The 22,302-nt window shown below is 40.5% G+C and overlaps 1 protein-coding gene across 2 annotated transcripts in view; it reads left to right on the top strand.

The window, feature by feature from the left end:
• LOC123310171 (lutropin-choriogonadotropic hormone receptor) overlaps nucleotides 1–20,639 on the top strand; it is a 104,229-nt gene extending 83,590 nt beyond the window's left edge. The window contains exons 5-16 of one of the 2 annotated variants that reach the window (XM_044893582.1): nucleotides 5,074–5,217; nucleotides 5,696–5,770; nucleotides 11,028–11,099; nucleotides 11,885–11,953; nucleotides 13,304–13,447; nucleotides 14,895–15,035; nucleotides 16,796–16,861; nucleotides 16,918–17,061; nucleotides 17,254–17,325; nucleotides 17,383–17,675; nucleotides 17,774–18,145; nucleotides 18,654–20,639. In XM_044893582.1, the coding sequence (XP_044749517.1) occupies nucleotides 5,074–5,217; nucleotides 5,696–5,770; nucleotides 11,028–11,099; nucleotides 11,885–11,953; nucleotides 13,304–13,447; nucleotides 14,895–15,035; nucleotides 16,796–16,861; nucleotides 16,918–17,061; nucleotides 17,254–17,325; nucleotides 17,383–17,675; nucleotides 17,774–18,145; nucleotides 18,654–20,242 (3,181 nt within the window). In that variant the 3' untranslated portion in view covers nucleotides 20,243–20,639. The remainder of the gene's footprint in view (nucleotides 1–5,073; nucleotides 5,218–5,695; nucleotides 5,771–11,027; nucleotides 11,100–11,884; nucleotides 11,954–13,303; nucleotides 13,448–14,894; nucleotides 15,036–16,795; nucleotides 16,862–16,917; nucleotides 17,062–17,253; nucleotides 17,326–17,382; nucleotides 17,676–17,773; nucleotides 18,146–18,653) is intronic. The other variant, XM_044893583.1, reaches the window with a different exon arrangement.
• Nucleotides 20,640–22,302: the final 1,663 nt, after the last annotated feature.

Here is a 22,302-nt window from a genome sequence, read left to right as displayed (position 1 = left end):
TTTATGAAGTTTTATAAATACTTTTAACAGTTTGACCCACTTCGAATCTTCAAGAACATCGCTACTTGGCGAATTTAATATGTTTCTTCATAAAGCATCAGGTATAATTTCATATTAATCGCTAAAACTTAAGCATCGAATCTCCATTTATCAATTAAGCCGATTGTTAATCATCATGTTAAGATTTGGTATCAATAAACCTACCAATGGACAAAATGGCTGGAACCATTCCAATTTGAGACACGAGCTACATTTTTCAAATCGGGCAGAATCGACTTCAAGCTATAAATAGTAATAAGATGTAGATTTCAGACTAACTTCAATACATGGTAGTATTTTTTTCGAGAACTCGGTCAGTTTTACAATGAAACCGAGCAGCTTGTACTTCCTTGGCAAACATATTTGTGGAGATTTGGGGTCCTGTCTTTGCTGAATTTCGAAAGTATTCCTACTTTCACTATGTTTTCTTATCGTGATGTAATTCACCTTACTTACGTTCCAAATCCATGGACTTGTCAGTAATGAGCGAACATTTTATGTTCTCCAATGGAAACAACAAATTGAAGAATCTGAAACCCAATTTGAACTATACGAGGATGTTTTTATATCTAGTTAGCCTAGATTAGATCCATGCATAAAAAAATATTGCGTTACCATAGCAACAAACAATAACTCATTAGAAGCGTCAGTGTGAAGTTTAAGGTAAAAAAAAACAGATTTACGCAATTAATTAAAAGAAAGAACATGTCCACCGAAATTGTGAAAATCTGTGAGTATAGAGCCATCATCGAGTACGTGTATTTAAAAGGGTTAAGAGGTAAGCAGATATGCTTAATACCCTTGGTGATCAATGTCCTTCGTATGTGACCGTGAAAAATTGGACTGCAAGCTTCAAATTTTCCATTGAAGATGATGACCGATCGGGAAGGTCAGTTTCAGAGTCAGTCCCCGAAAATATCGATACAGTTCATGACATGATTTTATCAAACCATCGAATTGGGCTAAAAAGGATATCTCAAGCACTGAATATTTCATAAGAACGCGTTTATCATACAGTTCACGTCAATTTGGACATGAGAAAAATTGCTGCAAAACGGATCCCCAAATGTTTGAATGTTGACCAAAAGCGTGCAAGGGTAGAAGCTACGCGTTCGATCTGTGCTCGGTTTGAAAACGATGTAGACTTCCTAAACCGAATTGTTACTATGGATGAAACTTGGGTACATTTCTACGATCCAGAAACAAAGCAACAATCGATGGAATGGCGACACTCTGGTTCTCCAAGACCTAAGAAGTTTCGTGTCCAAAAATCTGCTGGAAAAGCTCTTGCTTCAGTTTTTTGGGATTGCCATGGAGTAATCATGATTGATTTTTTGGATGAGGGTAGAACAATAACCGGAGAATACTATTCGACATTACTGACCTCTCTACGGGAAAAAATTAAAGAGAAAACACGCGGAAAGCTACCCAAAGGTGTTTTGTTTTTGCAGGACAACACACCTGCACATAAATCTCATGTTGCCATGCAAAAAATTCGTGATTTAGGGTTTGAATTACTAGAACACCCCCCTTATTCACCAGATTTGGCTCCATCCGACTATCATCTCTTTCCTCAACTGAAAAAAACTTTTAAAGGTCATGAATTTTCTTCCAACGAGGAGGTAATAAAAGCTGTGGAGGTCTGATTTGCAAAGCAAGAAGAAACATTTTTTTTGAAAGGTCTAGGGACGTTGCAGGTTCGCTGTAATGGATATATCCAATTAAGAGGGGAATATGTTGAGTAATAGAATATTTTGTCATTGAAATTTTGTTTGGTCTATAGCAGGCTGAGAATTTTTCAATTCATCCTCGTATCAATGATTCCATTGAGTTTTCATTTCATAATTTACCAACATGAACCTCTGGAATGTAGCACAAAACCCAGGAAGACTTGGACAGTGCTATACGCTCTGGTACCTTCTTCAGGGATTAGAAAAACCGAGAGAAAAGTGAGGTAAGACTGGTAAAAGAGTCCATATTTGCGATTCAGTTGAAGCATGATGAATTGTCCTGAGTAGACCCAAATTTAATACTTTACCAGAGCCCCTAATATGATTTATACGACCACAAGATGATTGCCAATTCAGCATCCCAATCTCGCTACGAAAGGCTTCATTAAGAAGTGAAAACGAGAGGTGACTTTGACGAATCTCGAAGATTCCGATAGACGCGTCCTCTCGAGAAAATTAAGCGGCGGCACATAATTTCCCAGAGGCTGACGCAACCTTGACATTGCTGGACGTCCGATCCTACCTCACGCACCCCCCAGGACTCCCCGGCGGAAATTGCCTTCGGGGAAAAGTTGGACCTGATGAGGGCATAAATCAGGATACGTTTTGTGAACAGTTTGATGCGGACAACGTGGAGTCCATGGAAATCTCAAGGACGAATTTGGCGGCATAATTTATGCCACTTCCTGGATGCCCGGACTGGGAACCTGAGCTGGATGATTAGGAAAGTTTTGTGTGAGTTGGGGGAATGGGAAGAACGCCCGCTTCAACGTTGGTGAACTGGGAAAAACAGTGTTTGCTTGTCGGAGTTCATCAGAGTTCGATATATCTACTCAGGTTTTCACGATAGTATCGATCTTTTATCGATATTGATCAGATGTGGTTTTGCTGGATATTGAAAGAAAATACGAACTTTGATTACAAACTGATTCGAAACAGATTTTTTGTCAGTACCTACTACTAGGATATATTGAAAAATTCTACTATAGAACCAAACAAAATTTCAATGTCAAAATATTTTATTACTCAACATATTCTTCTCTTAATTGGATACATTTATTACACTGAACCTGCAACGTCCCTAGACCTTTAAAAAAAAATGTTTCTTCTTACTCTGCAAACCAAACCTCCGCAGCTTTTATTACCTTCTCGTTGGAAAAAAATTTACGACCTTTTAAACTTTTTTTCAGTTGAGGAAGGAGATGATAGTCGAATGGAGTCAAATCTGGTGAAAAAGGGGGGTGTTCTAGTAATTCAAACCCTAAATCACGAATTTTTTTGCATGACAACATGAGATTTGTGTGCAGGGGCGGTATCCTGCAAAAACAAAACACCTTTGGATAGCTTTCCGAGTCTTTTCTCTTTAATTTTGTCCCGTAGAGTGGTCAGTAATGTCGAATAGTAATCTCCGGCTATTGTTCTACCCTTATCCAGATAATCAATCATGATTACTCCATAGCAATCCCAAAAAACTGAAGCAAGAACTTTTCCAGCAGATTTTTGGACACGAAACTTCTTAGGCCTTGGAGAAACAGAGTGTCTCCATTCCATAGATTGTTGCTTTGTTTCTGGATCGTAGAAATGTACCCAAGTCTCATCCATAGTAACAATTCGGTTTAAGAAGTCTACATCGTTTTCAAATCGAGCACAGATCGAACGCGATGCTTCTACCCTTGCACGCTTTTGGTCAACATTCAAACATTTGGGGATCCGTTTCGCTGCAATTTTTCTCATGTCCAAATTGATTGAACTATATGATGAACGCGTTCCTTTGAAATATTCAGTGCTTCAGATATCCGTTTTAGCCCAATTCGACGTTCTGATAAAATCATGTCATGAACTGCATCGATATTTTCGGGAACTGACACAGAAACTGGCCTTCCAGATCGGTTATCATCTTCAATGGAAAATTTACCTCTTTTGAAGCTTGCATTCCAGTTTTTCATGGTCGCATACGAAGTACATCGATCACCAAGGGTTTTAAGCATATCTTCGTAAATCTGCTTACCTCTTAACCCTTTTAAATACAGGTACTTGATGATGAATCGATACTACAATTTTTCGATTTTCACAATTTCGGTGGACATCTTCTATCTTTAAATTTATTGCTAACTCTGGTTTACTTTCTTGACCTCAAACTTCACACTGACACTTCTAATGAGTTATTGTTCGTTGCTATGGTAATGGAAAACGGCATATTTTGCCAAGGAACGAATTTTTCCCTAACGAATACAAAACACAGGAAGTGATCCATTCATAAATCCGCAGAATTTGAACAATGTGGCTCGGTGTCGGACACGCTTCAGAGGGACTTGATGTTTCAATTAGTCGCACCGGCCGACAACGACTTGAAAAGTTTCCAAAAACGTCCCCGTCATCCTGCCGGACGTGTGACATATTGAAAAATCCAATCTCTCGCCTTAACCGCTGACCGTTGTTTTCATTTTCGATTTATCCGTAACTAATTCGTCAGTTCATCATCGACCATAACTCTCACCATATCATTTTACACATCGAGGCATCATTGCGTTTAAACGGTTGAAACGCGGCCAAAACGTCGCAATAAATACGTGGATTATGTTGTGTTAACGCTGAAAATCGAACGATGAATTGGTCGACTGAAAGATTAACGGCATTCGAATGCTTTTCGACTGTTATCGTTGGAGGAAAGCGAAAACCTTACACCCCCGACCCTTGAAAAATTGATCAGCCATGACTTCAATAAATTACTATTCATTTTCATAGAATTCGTGTGATGTACCACGTGAAGTATCTGTGAAATTTGTAAAATTGGATACTCTGGCTCTGTTTTAAGGATCCACAGAAGTGTAGTGTCACTGATTTAGCATTTAGCTTGCTATTCTGAAGGTAATTTTGTTTTTCTATGGTTGGCACAGCTCATTATGAGAATTTAAAATGGCTATATCCTTTTATCAGGGCCGAATTGGGAAAAATGTGTTTCTTTTGACCTCATGAATCTAACGTTGAAATATTTGTAAACGATTCAAAAACTCACCCTGTATTTTATTACCTAATATAATTATCTGTGTTTCTTTGGAACATCAATGAGGCGAGAAGAAAAGCAAAAATGTTCAACAATACGTAAGACATACATTCGCAGTCTGCTCGCCTTTCATCGAAAGAATTCCTCCGAAAATACACCTCGCTTTCATGTTCCCCAGATTTTTATGTGTGTTTGTACAAATAATGTGAGAAATTTATACGAATAAGTGACAATCTGAACGAGCTCTGATAATACTCTCATAATTTTCGCACGAAATGTGATTCCTTCTGGGTCGAGCAGATTCGTGGGTGGTAACAGCATCTGGCACGTGGATCCGGAGACTTTTCAAGATTTGAAATCGTTGCGGAGTCTGCGAATGGACAACAACGATTTGCGGGACGTGCCTACGAGGGCGCTGGAAGCCTTGCCTCACTTGGAGGTCCTGTAAGTACCAGAGGGCGTCTCTGCATTCCCGTAGATTTGGGCCTTTGTAGATACCCCCAAAGAGGAGACCACTTAGTGACCATCGAATCCAAATTTGGTTCCGAAGCTGGGAAAATCACCGAATTGGCACGAATTTTCGATGTTGAATTGGAAAACGAGGGGGAAATTCTGGGAACGAAACGCTCTTTCATTTGTACACGTTGGTCATTGAACATCCCTAACCATTTCGTCACCCTTATCAATAACATCAGAATGAACATGGGAATTGTTAAAACTAACGCTTGTCAACATAGTACTGCTTATTAGTTGTTGGTTCAGGTTTTCAGGAAGGCAATCACTCTTGTCTTTTCAGTATGTATTCACTTAAAACATGTGACTTTCTTCTTGATAATCTTTGACTTAGACGCAAGCTGTTCTGCATGATGGGCTGAAGACGTAGGAGTTATTTTGAAGCAAGCTAATTTGTTTCCAATTTCAGGAATATTGGCCAAAATAGCATAAGTGTGCTGCACAAAGATGTTTTTCCTGATGCCATGAAGAGTCTTCTCATTTTGTAAGTATACCCAATTGTTGTTCATAACAAAGGAAAACCATGAAAGATTTAACTTGATATACCATTCAAGAATAGTCATAAAACAATCAGAAAAATTATCTATGACTTCATATCTCAAAACTGGAACAAGATAACCATTTTCTTATATCAAAAAGAGTAAATGATTTCGATTCTGATCCTAATAAGAGAGTAGGTGAGGACAAATAATTTGTAAAGTTGTTAAATTGAGTTAATAAACGAACCAAAAATATATTACTGATTATTACCCTAATTATAAAAGTTTCAGTGGCTTTTTGATAGAAGTAATGCTACGCCACGCTAGATGCGTGTTCGAAACGATTCCATCTGTAATATAAAACATTGAAACAGATTACCGCTGATCCGTCAGCTCTGCAGCAAATATACCTTCTGTACGAGATAAAATATGACAGAGGATGTGGGATGAACATCACTTCTCGGGGTAACTTCAGAATGAATAACGCGCCAAGTTCTGAGGAGGAAGCAGAGGTTACAACTCGCCGGAAATTCTAAGCAAATTACAGATTTCTGAGTTATGTACTTGATGATGGATGTTGTGGTGGGGACGAGGGTTGAGATGGGCTTAGAGTTCGATAGTTTGGATCACATCTGCAGAAGATCCCTCTCTATACGACAGCAACGCCAGCAACCAGGGCTAAAGGTGAAGAGATCAAACTGGACATGATCATTCTACTCCTTGAACATCGTTCTAAAGAACCTCTTGATATATGGTGAAAGCAATACTAACATGCACATGAACATGAACATCAAAATGTGAACTGTGGGAGTTCCACATCTCTGTTTTCCCCTTACAAATCAAAAACTCACGAGATGTTGAGTCGCAGCTCTAGAAGACGACACTGGCTCGGTCTTCCGGCTGCAGGCTACAAAAACAAATTTATCCGGTCGTTTCAGCGTTGGAAAATCCCCCAATTTCTGCACAGAGTCCTAACGGGCAATAGTTACACAGGCAGTGGGATGATAGTTCCGCATAAAGAACAAGACTCCAATATCGCAAAGATGTGCGGGGTTCCACGATCTCAGAGGCAGTAAAATTGTTGTCGTCCCCACACTCCGCATCTTTTTCCCCTCATAACGCCATTTATAAGGCGAGAAATGGAAATCTCGGTGCCGGAAAACACGCTGGAAATGTTAACGTCGCCCTATCAAATTGACAGGGCGATAACTCGGCCGTCGAATCGGCCAGATTTGAGATCACGCGATGGGATAATTTTGCCGTTAAGTTTTCATGTTCGAACGGGCGAAATACGTCATTTCGGATGTTAAATTCTTCGGGTAGCGTTTTGAGAGGGTGGGTTTATAGTGTTGTGAAGACGTTTGGACGTTTCAAGAACTATCATCAGAATTTATTCATCAATGAAGAACCTCGATGGATGTTTTTTGGGTCTCAAAGTTAGTGAGGATACAAATTCGAAAATATTACGAGGATGTATTGATATCTAGTTAGCCAAGACCAGTTCCATGAATGAATAGGTAAATTTCTGCGTCAGTCGCCGAAAATATCGATACAGATCATGACATGATTTCATCAGACCGTCGAATTGGGCTAAAACGGATATCTGAAGCACTGAATATTTCATACGAACGCGTTCATCATATAGTTCACGTCAATTTGCACATGAGAAAAATTGCTGCAAAATGGATGCCCAAATGTTTGAATGTTGACCAAAAGCGTGCTTGGGTAGCATCGCATTCGATCTGTGCTCGGTTTGAAAACGATGTAGACTTCTCAAACCGAATTTTTACTATGGATGAGACTTGGGTACATTTCTACTATCCAGAAACAAACAACAATCGATGGAATGGCGACACTCTGGTTCTCCAAGACCTGAGAAGTTTCGTGTCCAAAAATCTGCTGGAAAAGTTCTTGCCTCGGTTTTTTGGGATTGCCATGGAGTAATCATGATTGATTTTTTGGATAAGGGTTAAACAATAACCGAAGATTACTATTCGACATTACTGACCACTCTACGGGAAAAAATTAAAGAGAAAAGACGCTGAAAGCTATCCGAAGGTATTTTGTTTTTGCAGGACAACGCCCCTACATAAAAATCTCATGTTGCCATGCAAAAATTATTGATTTAGGGTTTGAATTACCCCCCTTATTCACCAGATTTGGCTCCATCCGAATATCATATCTTTTCTCAACTAAAAAAAAGTTTAAAAGGTCGTAAATCATAGGGTCATACAAGCTGTGGAGGTCTGATTTGCAGAGCAAGAAGAAACATTTCTTTTTTAAAGGTCTAGAGACGTTGCAGGTTCGCTGTAATAAATATATCCAATTAAGAGGAAAATATGTTGAGTAATAAGATATTTTGACATTGAAATTTTCTTTGGTTCTATAGTAGGCTCACAATTTCTCAATTTATCCTCGTACTTATATGTTTTTTCTGAACTTTCCCCCAAACCTAACATTCAATTGATAAAACTCCAAAAGTGGAATGAGAATTTGAAACTTTTTATCTCATTTGCAATGTACGAATAACATTCTCTCACTCCTTTATATTTGGCTGTAAATTTCACGAATATGACAGTTACATACGAAAAAACGAAAAATCGTCTTCCCATTCATCCCAGTCGAAAACGAGAGTGAGTGGAGATAAAGATCCGATGTGATCTACATAAGGACGCTGCTCTCTCCAATTTTTTGCTCATCTCCCAACCAGCGTCGAAATGCAGTAAATACTCCCGGTCTGTAAGCATCAACTCGACTCAAACTGCCAATAAACACCACACCGAAGACGGTCAGAAAACGAAAACATCCACATTTCATCTAGAACATATGCGGACGAAACCCGTATCGACCGGAACCCAAAAAAAAAACCTGGGACTGTTTGGACCTCCCCCTAAATGAAATTGAATAATCGGATTTTCCCCAAAAATTCGGTGTTTGTGAAAGGGAAAGCGGTAAATCACGTAGGTAGTTAGGTGGAACAGGATAGCCACGTCGCATAATGTGCTGTGAAAACTGGGAAGCAGGTTGATGCCCTAGTTGTTGATTCTTGCCAGGACATTGCCGAGAAAAAACATAAAACCAAATTTCATTTATTATTCTTTAGCGTAGTGTGGAATTCAACTGATATATCTGCCTCAATTCTGACATTACGAGGATGTATTGTAAAATTCTTAGCCTACTATAGAACCAAACAAAATTTCAATGTCTAAATATTTTATTACTCAACATATTGTCCTCTTAATTGGATACATTTATTACAGCGAACCTGCAACGTCACTAGACCTTTCAAAACGAATGTTTCTTCTTGCTCTGCAAACCAGACCTCCACAGCTCTTATGACCTCCTCGTTGGAAGATAAATTTACGACCTTTTAAACTTTTGTTCAGTTGAGGAGAGAGATGATAGTCGGATGGAGCCAAATCTGGTGAAAAAGGGAGGTGTTCTAGTAATTCAAACCCTAAATCACGAATTTTTTGCATGGCAACATGAGATTTGTGTGCAGAGGCGTTGTCCTGCAAAAACAAAACACCTTTGGATAGCTTTCCGCGTCTTTTCTCTTTAATTTTTTCCCGTAGAGTGGTCAGTAATGTCGAATAGTAATCTCCGGTTATTGTTCTACTCTTATCCAAAAAATCAATCATGATAACTCCATGACAATCCCAAAAAACTTTAGCAAGAACTTTACCAGCTGATTTTTGGACACGAATCTTCTTAGGTCTTGGAGAACCAGAGTGTCGCCATTGCATCGATTGTTGCTTTGTTGTTGGATGGTAGAAATGTATCCAAGTCTCATCCATAGTAACAATTCGGTTTAAGAAGTCTACATCATTTTCAAATCGAGCACAGATCGAACGCGATGCTTCTACCCTTGCACGCTTTTGGTCAACATTCAAACATTTGGGGATCCATTTTGCAGCAATTTTTCTCATGTCCAACTTGACGTGAACTAGATGATGAACGCGTTCCTATGAAATATTCAGTGCTTCTGATATCCGTTTTAGCCCAATTCGACGGTCTGATAAAATCATGTCATGAACTGCATCGATATTTTCGGGAACTGACACAGAAACTGGCCTTCCCGATCGGTCATCATCTTCAATGGAAAATTTACCTCTTTTGAAGCTTGCAGTACAATTTTGCACGGTGGCATACGAAGGACATTGATCACCAAGGGTATTAAGCATATCTTCGTAAATCTAAGTAACTTAACCCTTTTAAATACAGGTACTTGACGATGGCTCGATACTCCAATTTTGGAGTATCGGGAGTAAACTCTGGTTTACTTTTTTGACCTCAATATTTTTTTATGTATGGAACTGGTCTAAGCTAACTATATATCAATACATCCTCGTAGAAAGCGTTAAAATCATTTTTTTTGTTCGAATTTCGAAGCATCCTGTATGAGGACGTCTCCTACGAACCTTCCCTTATCCAATGTTTCGCATAAATTTTGAGGAATACCCGGCAGGGTTCGGTGCCACGCATATGCGTATATCTCCTGCGGGAGAAGTGATTTTGAAAAGTGAACGCAGTCCCCTGACTGCGGAGATAAACACTCCCAACTCCCTCCTATTCAGAATTTTTTGTTGGTTGAATTCGCGAAGGCACTCAACAGACATCGTCATTTTTCACCGGGCTAACTGGAGATTATACAAATAGTATGGAGGAAGCCATGAACCCTAGAGGAAATATTGAAGGGTGAGGGGTCATTGGCGTGCGAGAAGAGACTGAAAGTTTCACATCGATCATCTTTTTATTTACTCCTGAATTTTTGTCGCTACGCTGGAATCGTTCGAGTTCAAATAGAATAGACTTGGAAATACCTCATTTGACATGCATAACTTAATTATTGATGGAGCTTCACTTGTGTGAGGCAATGAATTGTTTTCTGATTGTTCATATGGTGATATAAAAACTACATCCTAAAAATGTCTCAGATTGTAGTAGATATTAGACTGTAGACTGTCTTTGACTGTCTACTAACTTCGCTTAAGTTCTGTTAGATGGACAGCTAAAAGAAGAAGAGTGTTCCATAAATGGCACGGGCCATTTATAATTACTTTTTCTTCGAATCCCAAATTGATTTCAACAAGAAAAATCCATTATTTTTGTATTATCAGATTTTATTTTGTTTTCAAGTAGTGCGAGTAGTCTCAGTGACTCTAGAAAAACAACGAACGTGTTTACAGACCTGCAAAAGATATTTTCCGCAATATTGCACATCTTTACGACTGAATTGACACAATTTCAATTTATTTTCAGGCTCCTGAAGCGAAACCAGATAGTCGAAATATCGGAAAATGCATTTATCAAGCTGACGTCACTCAAAGTTCTGTGAGTATATTTTACCAGATCATCGCATCTAACTCAAGTTTTATTAGCGTTACCTCTCCCGTCCAGTTGAGCGTCTTAAATCAACACATCCTTCAGGATCTCCGGACATTTTCACTTTACTGGGGCCGGGAGGTGATTCAATTTAAAAGTTTAAACGAATCCTCTTTTATCTCTCTAACCCATATAAGAATGGGTTCATCATCTGGGGCGATAAAACTGTGTGGACGAGCCGAAAGAAAGACTTTGATGGAAATAAATAGCGAGTTCGGTGGGAAATTCAGCTATAAATTTATCTGAACAGGGTTAGACTGAAGATTTATGTTCGTAGTCAAACTATTCAACTATTACTTCTCGGATAAGTTCTGATTTATGCAAGCTGAATTACGAAAAAGTGCACTTTTCTGTTTTGTCTTCTTCTTTCTCATAATTTTTCCTTAATTGAATTGAATGTGAGTGCTTCAATTTAAGGGGATTCATTAATTTTCAAAAATACTATTCTACCACTTCTTTGCAGTAGCAAAGCGTCAAAATTCAGGTCAAAAAACAGTCAAGTAGGACAAACTCAACCAAAGAAGGAAGTATACAATCGTTCAATGAATTCAGCCACTGTTTTCTTCCCATTTGACTTGATCCTTTTCATAGTGAAACCTAAACGTTACAAAATTCGAAATAATACGCCTATACTCATCCATTTCGATCCATTCTCCTAAAATTCTACCCTGCACTCTCCAAATCAACAAACACTCGACCGAAAACAACAACTTGAATTTAGCAATTTGTTCCAGAGAACTGGATGATAATTATTTGACACACATTCCACTGGCTGTAACAAAATTACCCCAACTCCAAGAGCTGTAAGTATACATCCTCGAGTTCTATTTATCTACAATTTTCTGACGGGGAAACTCCGCCAAACTTCCAGTAAGGAACGGAACTGAGTTCAAATTGGGTTAACCCACCTGACTAGGCTTCCTCGAAGGTTATTTGACGATGAACATGACTTTAAAAGTCGATTTTTTATTCGACGCTGAAGAAAAAAAATCCTGGAATAAAGATAGATTTCAGTGAAGAATGGGGAATTATGGTTTGAATTCTTAAAGGCACATTGAAAACTCCAGGGATATTGAGAACTGAGGAATCTTTTTTATTAGTGTTGTTTTTTCACAATAAATTTTATTACAGTTGTTCCTTTAGTAAAAACAATTTAAAGAGGCAGATTCCCATAAAAACAAGAAGAAACATTTAATTGTCAATCGAAGTGCTGTTGATTCACGTGACTCCATTCAAAATTTTCTCGAAAAGATCCATGAAAAGTTCTCAGAGTTACATACAGGTTGTTCTTGAATTGGAGGTATAAACGGAAAGAGGAGGTTCGCGAATATCCCGAAAACAAAACGTTGGAGATCTTTTTTCTCGAAATAACTTAAGGAATCTCCCCTCTTCGTTTGTAGCTCCAATTTAGGAACACCCTGTATATCGAGGTGCGTTTATATCTGCTAAAATCTAGTTTCAGCCACTAGCATTGATATTTGTCTGAGAAAATATGGATGTATGCACATAAATTGAATGTACATCGCATAAGACATGGAGAACATATGTTTAGCAAGAAGCTAAATGATTCAATGTTCTGAAAAAATTAGGTGCACTCTATCTCATTAGTCCTTATAAGTTCTCGTATTGGTTTTAATTGTATTAATTATTTCATGAGCTGTCTATAATTACATATAATCGCCATGAATTGAAATTTGACGGAAAAAAGGATCAAATATAAGCGATCAATGCGATTGCCACGTTCTTAGTTGTTTTTATAGTGAAATATCTTATCAATATTGTTAATAATAGTGTGAGGATAGCTAACTAATGAGGAGATTGCATTGCTAACAGTCACTTGTATAATAAGTTTTGAAGTCTTTTAAATTTTGAAGCTTCTTATAATTTCACATTTCAGTAAAGGGTTTTGGTTTTATTGCAACTCATCAGAGCAACACAACACTCACCTCGTTGGAAAAGGTTCATTGTCAATGTTATGCATATTAATCAACCTTTTATTTATGTTCATGTTCACGAAACCTCAAGGCCTTGAGAAGGCGCAACAAATATCCGAAACAATAGCCGTAAAATTATCAGCCACCTAAGTTTATCCAATCCCCCGTTCCGAGCAATTTCATTCCGAGGATAACACTGATTTTCTGTCACGTTTCTAGGTCTATCTCAGGAAACCGCATCAAGTACATCCCGGGAGGTCTATTACAGCAGACCCCTGCGCTGGCCCTATTGGAGCTTAAGGGAAACTCGCTGGAGGGGGTCGACTTTTATGCCTTCTCCCACCTGCCCCGGCTACGAAAGCTGCAAGTATTATTTCTGTTTTCTACTCTACCATACTTATAAATATCGCCCTTTATCTGGGGGGTGAAAGTGCGGATAAAACGGAAGTGGTGCGGGTTCGATCAAACGATAGAAATGTAGGGGGGCTGGTGAAAGATGGAAATTGCTTTTGGAATTGGACGTTTACCGAATTTGCGGCAGTTGATCTGAAATTGAGGAGGTCTAAGCTGATAAGCGATAAGGAATTTATATCGGCTCAAAGTGTACGCTGCTCTATAGATATATACGAGAAAGTTTCAAGACGATAAACCTCACTTCTATAAGCCCATCCATCAGGAGAGGACTATTCCTTGGTGCAGGCAGAGCTGCATGTTGTTCTTGAATGTACGGTATGCAATTCGTTGAAGAGCTCTGCAAACATCTTCACACTAGACTCTCTGAATCTCTCTTTTGCCAAGGAGTAGTTTGTGAAAGAGCAAAGATGAAACTGCTAAATCTCTTGAAGCCTAACTGAGTTGAGGATGATAAGACACCAAGAACAACTATTCCTATGGTGAAACCTAAATACTCGTGGCCTTTCTGTCAGCTGGACTTCTGTCCGGAGTCTCCAAAGACATGTGGAGGATCAATGGCCTCAGTTCAGCCTAAAATTAGCGCCTCATCGGAAGAAAACAGATGTTGGTTGTTTAAGTCACTAGTAGGACTAATTTGGCTCTCTTAACTCTGTAGCGTTTGAGATTTATCTTCTGTTATACGGAAAGGGTCCTCACAATGAACATCAGCTCCAGAAACATCGAGAGTTTTGGGTCTCTCTGTTCCCAGACAAGTTCACCAGGTGGTCAAATGAGTGTGCATCATTCCCAACCTACTAGATCCGTTGGGCATATCCAGAAGCTCGCTGGATACAAGTTTTCACTGATTTTTAGTCCAGTCTAGCATCACCGGATGTACATATCTAAAAGAGGAAGACCCAACATCAGTTTCAGATCACAAAGACGCATAGATCAACTTATCTAAGCCAAGATACGTAAACCTTCACTTAATAATATGAAAATATTTTAGCTCTTCTTGAGTGTTCAATCCAAATGTACCTTATGTAACCTATACTTGCCCTCAGAACTTTTCTGAAGACTTTATCGGTACTATTCTGGTGCTGGGTGAGATCATGCCAATTTCACAATGACGATTTTTGGGGAAGCGTGTGATATCCTAAAGGAGTCATCACTGAGGTTCACTCATCTGGTTTCTACCTCAAACACATGCACCTACCGAAGCCATTGAGTAAATTCTTCGAATGGAGAGCCCCCATTGAGGGATATACAGACGGGTGCGCCACCTATCGGCGGGTAGGCGAACCCAAATTACGCATGCCTTCTGTAGATCCCTCCAGAATGGATATGAGCTCCACAACGAAGAGTAGGAACGATGTAAATTTTCTCCAGCTTGTTAACCGCGTCACTTTTGTTGCAGGATCCTCTCGGACGCCAGGAACCTCTCCACCTTCCCGAACCTCAACGGCACGTCGGCGTTGGAGGTTCTACGACTGGACAGGGCCAGCCTGAGCGAGGTCCCCTCCAATCTGTGCGCCTTCTGCCCGAAACTCAAGAGTCTGTAAGTGAATTCTATTCGTATTTTCGAGAGAGAGAGACCGATATATCGTCGGAAGTCTGCGAAGTTTTCGATGTCCGACGCGAAAAACAATATTGCCCTGCGAGATATGCCGGTAAACGCTGAACTTCCAAGTTGTAACTCAGGAATAATGGGGGGATGAATGATGTGCCGGACGGAAAAATGAAATTCACGAGAGGGACGATAACGCCTTGATCGGGGTAAATTATTCGTCCGATTCGTCGTTGTTTGGAGGTGTTATAACCTCAAAATTTAGAGTCTTGGAGCTGGCATTAGGCGGGTGCGATAGTTGAAACTTCTGGCGATTATCCTTTGTTCAATTAAAACTGAATAAAATACCCTCAACCACCTCTTCTTATGTTTGTGGCGACACATTACTCTCTTTTTAAACTGCTTAATCAGCTGAAAGCTTACTTCACAATCGGCAGTTTGAACGAAGAAGATTTCTAATAATATAAGTTCAAGGACTGAACATCACAGGGAATTGCACAATGTGTAGCACTGCATGAGAATCTTGCAGTAGCTGACTTCGTTTCTGGAGCTCAGCCAATGATCAACGGTGATTATATCTACATAACAAGTCCCAAAATCCAATTGCTGTAGACTAGACGTTCAAGTTAGGTGGTCATACAGTTCTTCTTTGGACGTAGCAAAATATGTTCTTGTCATGAACAGCACACTTCGCAATGATGGTCAATAGTTACGCCAGGAAGATGCATGGACTCCTTTGCTCGAGCACTTGATCCTTCATCGCCAAGTCAGTAGTCACGAATTTGGTTTCTGGAGAAAACGTACTTGTTGGGATCTTCGAGGCACTATTGGACCAAGTTTTCTTGAGATCTTCGTTTAAAATATAGATTTTGTGGCATTGGTGGAGGTGAGATTTGATGTTGCTCAAAAGTATCAAGTGGTCAATGAAGTTATCAACGTCATTCGCGGAGCTGACGATGTGTGGTTGTCAGTTGAAATGAAGAGAACAATTTCTGGATCATGAAGAGGGAGTAGGCACTCCTGTTTGTGAAGAATTTTTCAGTTCACCTGTCGATATCCTCCATATTTCATTATTATTTGACCATTTCGAGATGTGCAGCTGCTTCTATGACCTGTTGAAACTTCAAGATGCATTACATCAGGACCTACACAATAACTAATTGTTCGTTTAACCAACCAACCGAAAAATTTCTAAATCTGCTTATGCTTCTGTGCAATTTGAATGCTTGACGCAATATTCCAATGCACCCATTGGCAGTGCTGATATTCCTATTTTCTGCTTGAATTCATTCCACAGGATTATTGGGGACGAACATATCGATAGTGCTAATCCTACACAACTCGAAAATTATGAACCTATTTTCGTTTCGATTCTATCTTTGATGTTCCGTTATGAATTAATCCATTCCATCGTTAGAAATTAAGTCTACGTAAGCGGGACAGAGCACTCTGCTCGAAAAGATTAATACAGCGGCCTTTAAAAGCCAGTTAGAGGCTTATAATTAATGTCGGAGGGCTGGAACAGAAACTATTCGCAGGCACTTTCCGTAATTTGTGGCGGTTTTGGCCTCGAATCAAGGACGTTCCTAACCTGAATTATCTTCTGGATTTGGGTCCAGAATTTGCCCCAATCCAAGAGAATTCAAGAGGGACTGGATCCGTGTAGTCAATTTACAACATCCCTATATAAATATAATTAGCTTGAACTATTATAGTTGATAATGAAAATGTTTGTGACACTTTTTTTGCAGGGATCTAAAATCCAATCAGTTGAAAAAGATTCCGGACATCAACGACTGCAAAGAAATGCGGGTATTGTAAGTAGGATATCGGAAGATTCTGCAGTGGAATCTAATTATCTTTTTGCCTTCAGAGATTTGGCGAATAACAAAATCAGATCAGTGGAGGGTAAAGTTTTTCGGGGAATGTACCAGATGCATGATCTCCTCCTTTCCCACAACGAAATACAGTACATTCCTCAAGATGCTTTCTACAACCTGTCGAAACTGCAAGTATTGTGAGTATTTTCCTGGCAGCTGACATTTTTCCATGTCATAATCTCATATACCACAGCAAAGATTGGTTGAGTCTCATTATATCGTTCAAGCTGTGAAAACATTTCAAAAGTAAAACTTCTAACTTCCTTTCACCTAACATCTATAGTAGGGATATAGGTTTAAACCAAATATCGTGGTCTATATATTTTCAGAGATTTAGAGAGCAACCAGATTTCCTTCATACATCCAGACGCTTTCCTATCGATCTCCAAAATAGAAGACCTGTGAGTATACAAGCCATGTTCGTATTGCCTCAATTTGATCTAAATTTCATCTCTTAGCAACCTGGGAAACAACGTATTTCCTCATTTACCCTCTGCCGGTCTGGAGCGTCTGCTTCACCTGAAGACCTTCAACAATCCCCAACTGAAGGAGTTTCCACCTCCCGAAGACTTTCCTAGGATCCAGACGTTGGTCCTTGCTTACGCATATCACTGTTGCGCTTTCATACCACTCATTCCTTCCAATCCCCCTCCGAGAGCCAAAGATATAATTGTGTTTCCAGACATAGACGACATAGATTTGAACATTTGGAATTCCAACTCGAGCCCCATCGATGTCTGGCCCTCGCAACGTGAGTAATTTGATCTTATTTAACGAGAAATCTCGACCAATAGCTCAACCATCAACTCCCCAAATGTGTCTTTCGCTTAAACCTCCTTATTTCCCCAGAAAACATCACCCACAAGTTCGGCAAGAAGTTCGAGGCTATTTGGGAAACTCTAGGATCGGAATACACCTACCCCAATAATTTTCCTGCTTACATGGAGGAATACGCGGAAGAAGAAGGGATGCGCACATATAGCAACGATTTTGCACCAGGAAGAATACAATGTCTACCGTTACCAGGTCCTTTTTTACCCTGCCAGGATCTGTTCGACTGGTGGACATTGAGATGCGGCGTTTGGATAGTTTTTTTATGCGCCATGCTAGGCAACGGCATTGTGGTATTTGTGCTTATCTTCTCCAGGAGCAAGATGGACGTGCCGAGGTTTCTGGTGTGCAATTTGGCAGCAGCAGATTTTTTTATGGGTGTTTATTTGGGTGAGTACTCAATGCAAATTCTAAATGGTAGGTTTAAAGATCTATTGTGCCACATCAGAGCTGTTTCGGCACGATGTCGTCATCAGTTGTAGCTCTAGCTTCGAAGAGGTTACTTCCTTGCTCGTAGAAGTTTCTCGTTTCGAGCATTTTTGCTTTGGCTTGCAAGGGCCAGGCATTTCTTCACCAAGGTGATCTGGAGTTTCTTCCTCCTCCCAAAGAATCATCAATCGTCACTTTCATTAGACCCATTCTCCTCAGGTGGCTATGTGGAAGTTAGAAACTCAAGATTATGCTCAGAGCAAAAAGCGTGATACACTTTTTCACTCGAGGCCAAATTTTCGCTACTGAGGATTACGAAAATAACTAAGCCTTTTACAGCTCCAATGAGAAAGTGTTATAATCATGGAAGACACATCGTATGATCATATCTCTCCAGTAATTCCTATAGAATAGTTGACCAAATAAAATGATTTATTCATCATTTTATCGTGAACTTTTTTCATTTTAGGGTTTCTTGCTCTGGTGGACGCTTCCACCCTCGGTGAATTCAGGATGTACGCCATACCCTGGCAGATGTCAGCGGGATGCCAACTTGCCGGCTTCCTAGGCGTCCTGAGCTCGGAACTTTCCGTCTACACGTTAGCCGTGATCACCCTGGAGAGAAACTACGCCATCACCCACGCAATGCACCTCAACAAGAGGCTCTCCCTGAAGCACGCAGGCTACATCATGCTCTTAGGTTGGAGCTTCGCCATAGTGATGGCCACCCTGCCACTCTTCAACGTCTCCGACTACAGAAAGTTCGCGGTCTGTCTACCGTTTGAGACGAAAGACACGGCCAGTTTGACCTACGTGGTCTTCCTCATGTTCATCAACGGCGTGGCGTTCCTGATCCTCATGGGGTGCTACCTGAAGATGTACTGCGCGATCCGCGGCTCCCAGGCTTGGAACTCGAACGATTCGAGGATAGCCAAGAGGATGGCGCTGCTGGTGTTCACGGACTTCTTGTGTTGGTCGCCCATCGCGTTCTTCTCCCTGACTGCCGCCTTCGGGCTCCAACTGATCAGTTTAGAGCAAGCCAAAGTGTTCACGGTGTTCGTTCTACCTCTGAACTCCTGTTGTAATCCTTTTTTATACGCTATTTTAACCAAACAGTTCAAGAAAGACTGCGTGATGATCTGCAAGGCCATAGAAGAGAGTAGGGTGACTCGAGGTATCGGCAGGTGTCGCCACAGTTCGAATTTCAGCAACAGGCAGACGCCTGCCAACACCAACAGCTTGGCTGATAGATCTTCCAGGGAAAACCAGAATCACCACGTGCCCACTTGCACTTGTAACACCAAACTGTTGAGTGATAAAAGCGTCACTCCAACTCCCATCAAGAGCGAGGTTAGGAAGAACAGCACGAGGGACTGGTGGTTCAGCAAGGCGAGATGGTTGTTGTGCGTGAGGAAACAGAAGAGGAACAGGCAGAGGAACGACCAGTACACGTACCAGATCGCGGAGATCCAGCAGAAGCAGCACAAGAGGGCCTCGTCCGTGTCCTCCAGTGAAAATTACAGTTCCTCGCGTTCGGACTCGTGGCGGCACAACCACCACTGCGGCATACCGCTCAGACTGTTAGATCCGAAGCGGAGAGCCTCGTCGTGGCTCGTGACGCGCAAAACATCGCAAGACTCCAATCTGTCCAGTTCGAGAAATGACTCTAGCGGTTCCGCGACCACCGCCTCCACCTCCACGTGGCGCATATCGCGGTCCAGCGGCTCCAGCGAGCCGTCGAGGAACCGTTCGAAGCCCAGGTTGACTCGTCAGGCGGCCGTGCTCGACGACGAGCCTCCCGGGTCGCCGGGCAGGCTCACGGTTAGGTTCCTAACGACCATTCCCTCGGCGGCCGAGACGAGCATGCAGCTCGACGACGAGCAGCCGGCGGCCATCTTGGTCAGTCCGACGAAGGAGTGCAACGGACCTATTTACGCGATTTTGCACGCTCACCCTGTAACACCGACGAGGAGGCAGAGCATCGTCACTCTGCATCCCATCGAGAGCGAGAAAAATTCGTCATCTAGTCAGAATGCTGATCCGGGTTCCTCCAGATAATTTATGGTTATTTCGTTTGTGTTCGTGTTGTATTTATTCGGAGTGAGAGTGTGAATATGTTTCTTGGTACGGAGGGCATTCTGAAAATTGTCATTTTTCACTCAGCTCTGACGAAGAATGGTTTGGTGGACTGAGGAAGAATAAATCGTGTTCTGTCAGAAAAAAAATTGTTAAATTAGATGAGTTTCATACAGCAGTAGGTACACGTGTTTCGCTTACACAATAACATCTTCAGGAGGAGGTGCTGAATGCCTCTCTACAGCTATCGGTCAATTAGCTGAGCCATGCTCTAATATACTACTCACCTGAGCCTGAAAGATAATAAGAGTAATAAGGATAAATTCAGATGCATGCCACCCGACGATATGAATATCAACAAGTGTTACGATCTGAATTGAACTAGGCAAGGCCCCAAATGGAGTACGCTCCACCGAAGAAAAGCAGATGCTGACCATGGTTTCGGCCTCATTTGGCAATGAGCAGAGCAGAGCAACATAGCATTTTTCTACGGTGGAGAACGTTTGGAATTGATGGAACTCTATTCAATATTGGCGTGTTCTACTGGGTACTATACATTTACCCAGAGCGCCACTCAATATGAAACGGTTTCCGATTCAATCCCCTCCAGATAGAAACCAAGACGAAGACAATAGCATATGTCCCATATTTTCCCTAATTCATATTCACCAAGTCTTCGTCTTGGTTTCTATCTGGAGGAGATTGAATCGGACACCGTTTCATATCGGGTGGCGCTCTGGGTAAATGTATAGTACCCAGTAGAACATGCCAATATTGAATAGAGTTCCATCAATTCCAAACGTTCTCCACCGTAGAAAAATGCTATGTTGCTCTGCTCTGCTCATTGCCAAATGAGGCCGAAACCATGGTCAGCATCTGCTTTTCTTTGGTGGAGCGTACTCCATTTGGGGCCTTGACGATGGCAAATTGGCTAGTTCAATGCAGATCGTAACACTTGTTGATATTCATATCGTCAGGTAGTATGCATCTGAATTTATCCTTATTATTGTATTCATTGCCTCCCTGTTATTAGGCGTGATCATTCTTTATTATAATAAGAGTGTTAAGTTAAACCAGAGAGACCTTTAGTAAGACTTTGGTTCGTAGATATTGGGCATTGGTACCGTATATTCGGATGACTTTGAACGATTATTGAATTCAAGTTGTCATATTTCAAAAACCTATTTTCATATGAGAATGAGGTTGAAATATGCTTAATGACTCAGACTATTGATAAGGATATATACCATGCTTCAGAATTCAGATATGAATTGAAAAAAAATAAAATATACTTTTCCCAAGTCAACCACCGATTTGGGAGGCTTGGGACACAAGTTAAAATCCATTGACTTCTCAACTCTCGAATGAAATAGGTGACTTGGGACGGTGTATAGTTTTGAAAAATTAGAATTTGTGATTATACAGTTGAAATTCGGTAAGGAAATTAAATGATAAACCCCTATTATAGCGAAAGTAAAAATATTGCAACTCAAATGTAAAAAAACTAAACAAAACAAGGAAACTTTGATTTCTTTCATTCTTTGGTGATTTTTTTGTTGAAATATCGTGAATAATAATATCCTGCGAAAAATCGGCATATTTCCTGCTGCCAATGCGCCGCTTGTATCTATTCGGCATTGTCCCAAGTCACCCTATGAAACAACAAAATAAATGAATGAGAACCGTGTTGCCGTTTGATTTTTAAACAACCTTGTTTCATGACATATCTGATATCCCACGTATTCAGAGAAAAAATTTCACATACACAAAGTGAAACACATGTACAGGACACTAGAAAGTATAAGGGCCATAAAAAACGCGCTCTCCTGAATTCGTTAATTTTTCCAGTCAATTCAAACGCTCTGGTCAAGGCAAACTCAGAAGGAATTAATTGTTAAACTAAACGAAAAGACGCTACACAATCTTATAAGTTTGCCCCTTCACTTATAAATGAAAAAAAACAAAGAAATCTGCAAGGGGGTTAATTGTCCCAAGTTACAGGACTGTCCCAAGTCACCCGAATCTACCGGTACTTGATGAAG

This window comes from Coccinella septempunctata, chromosome 3, assembly GCF_907165205.1.
Source record: "Coccinella septempunctata chromosome 3, icCocSept1.1, whole genome shotgun sequence".
In the NCBI taxonomy this organism is placed as follows: Eukaryota; Metazoa; Arthropoda; class Insecta; order Coleoptera; family Coccinellidae; genus Coccinella; species Coccinella septempunctata.
Note: the sequence above shows the minus strand (reverse complement) of the source record. Positions and strands in the feature narration are given on the sequence as shown.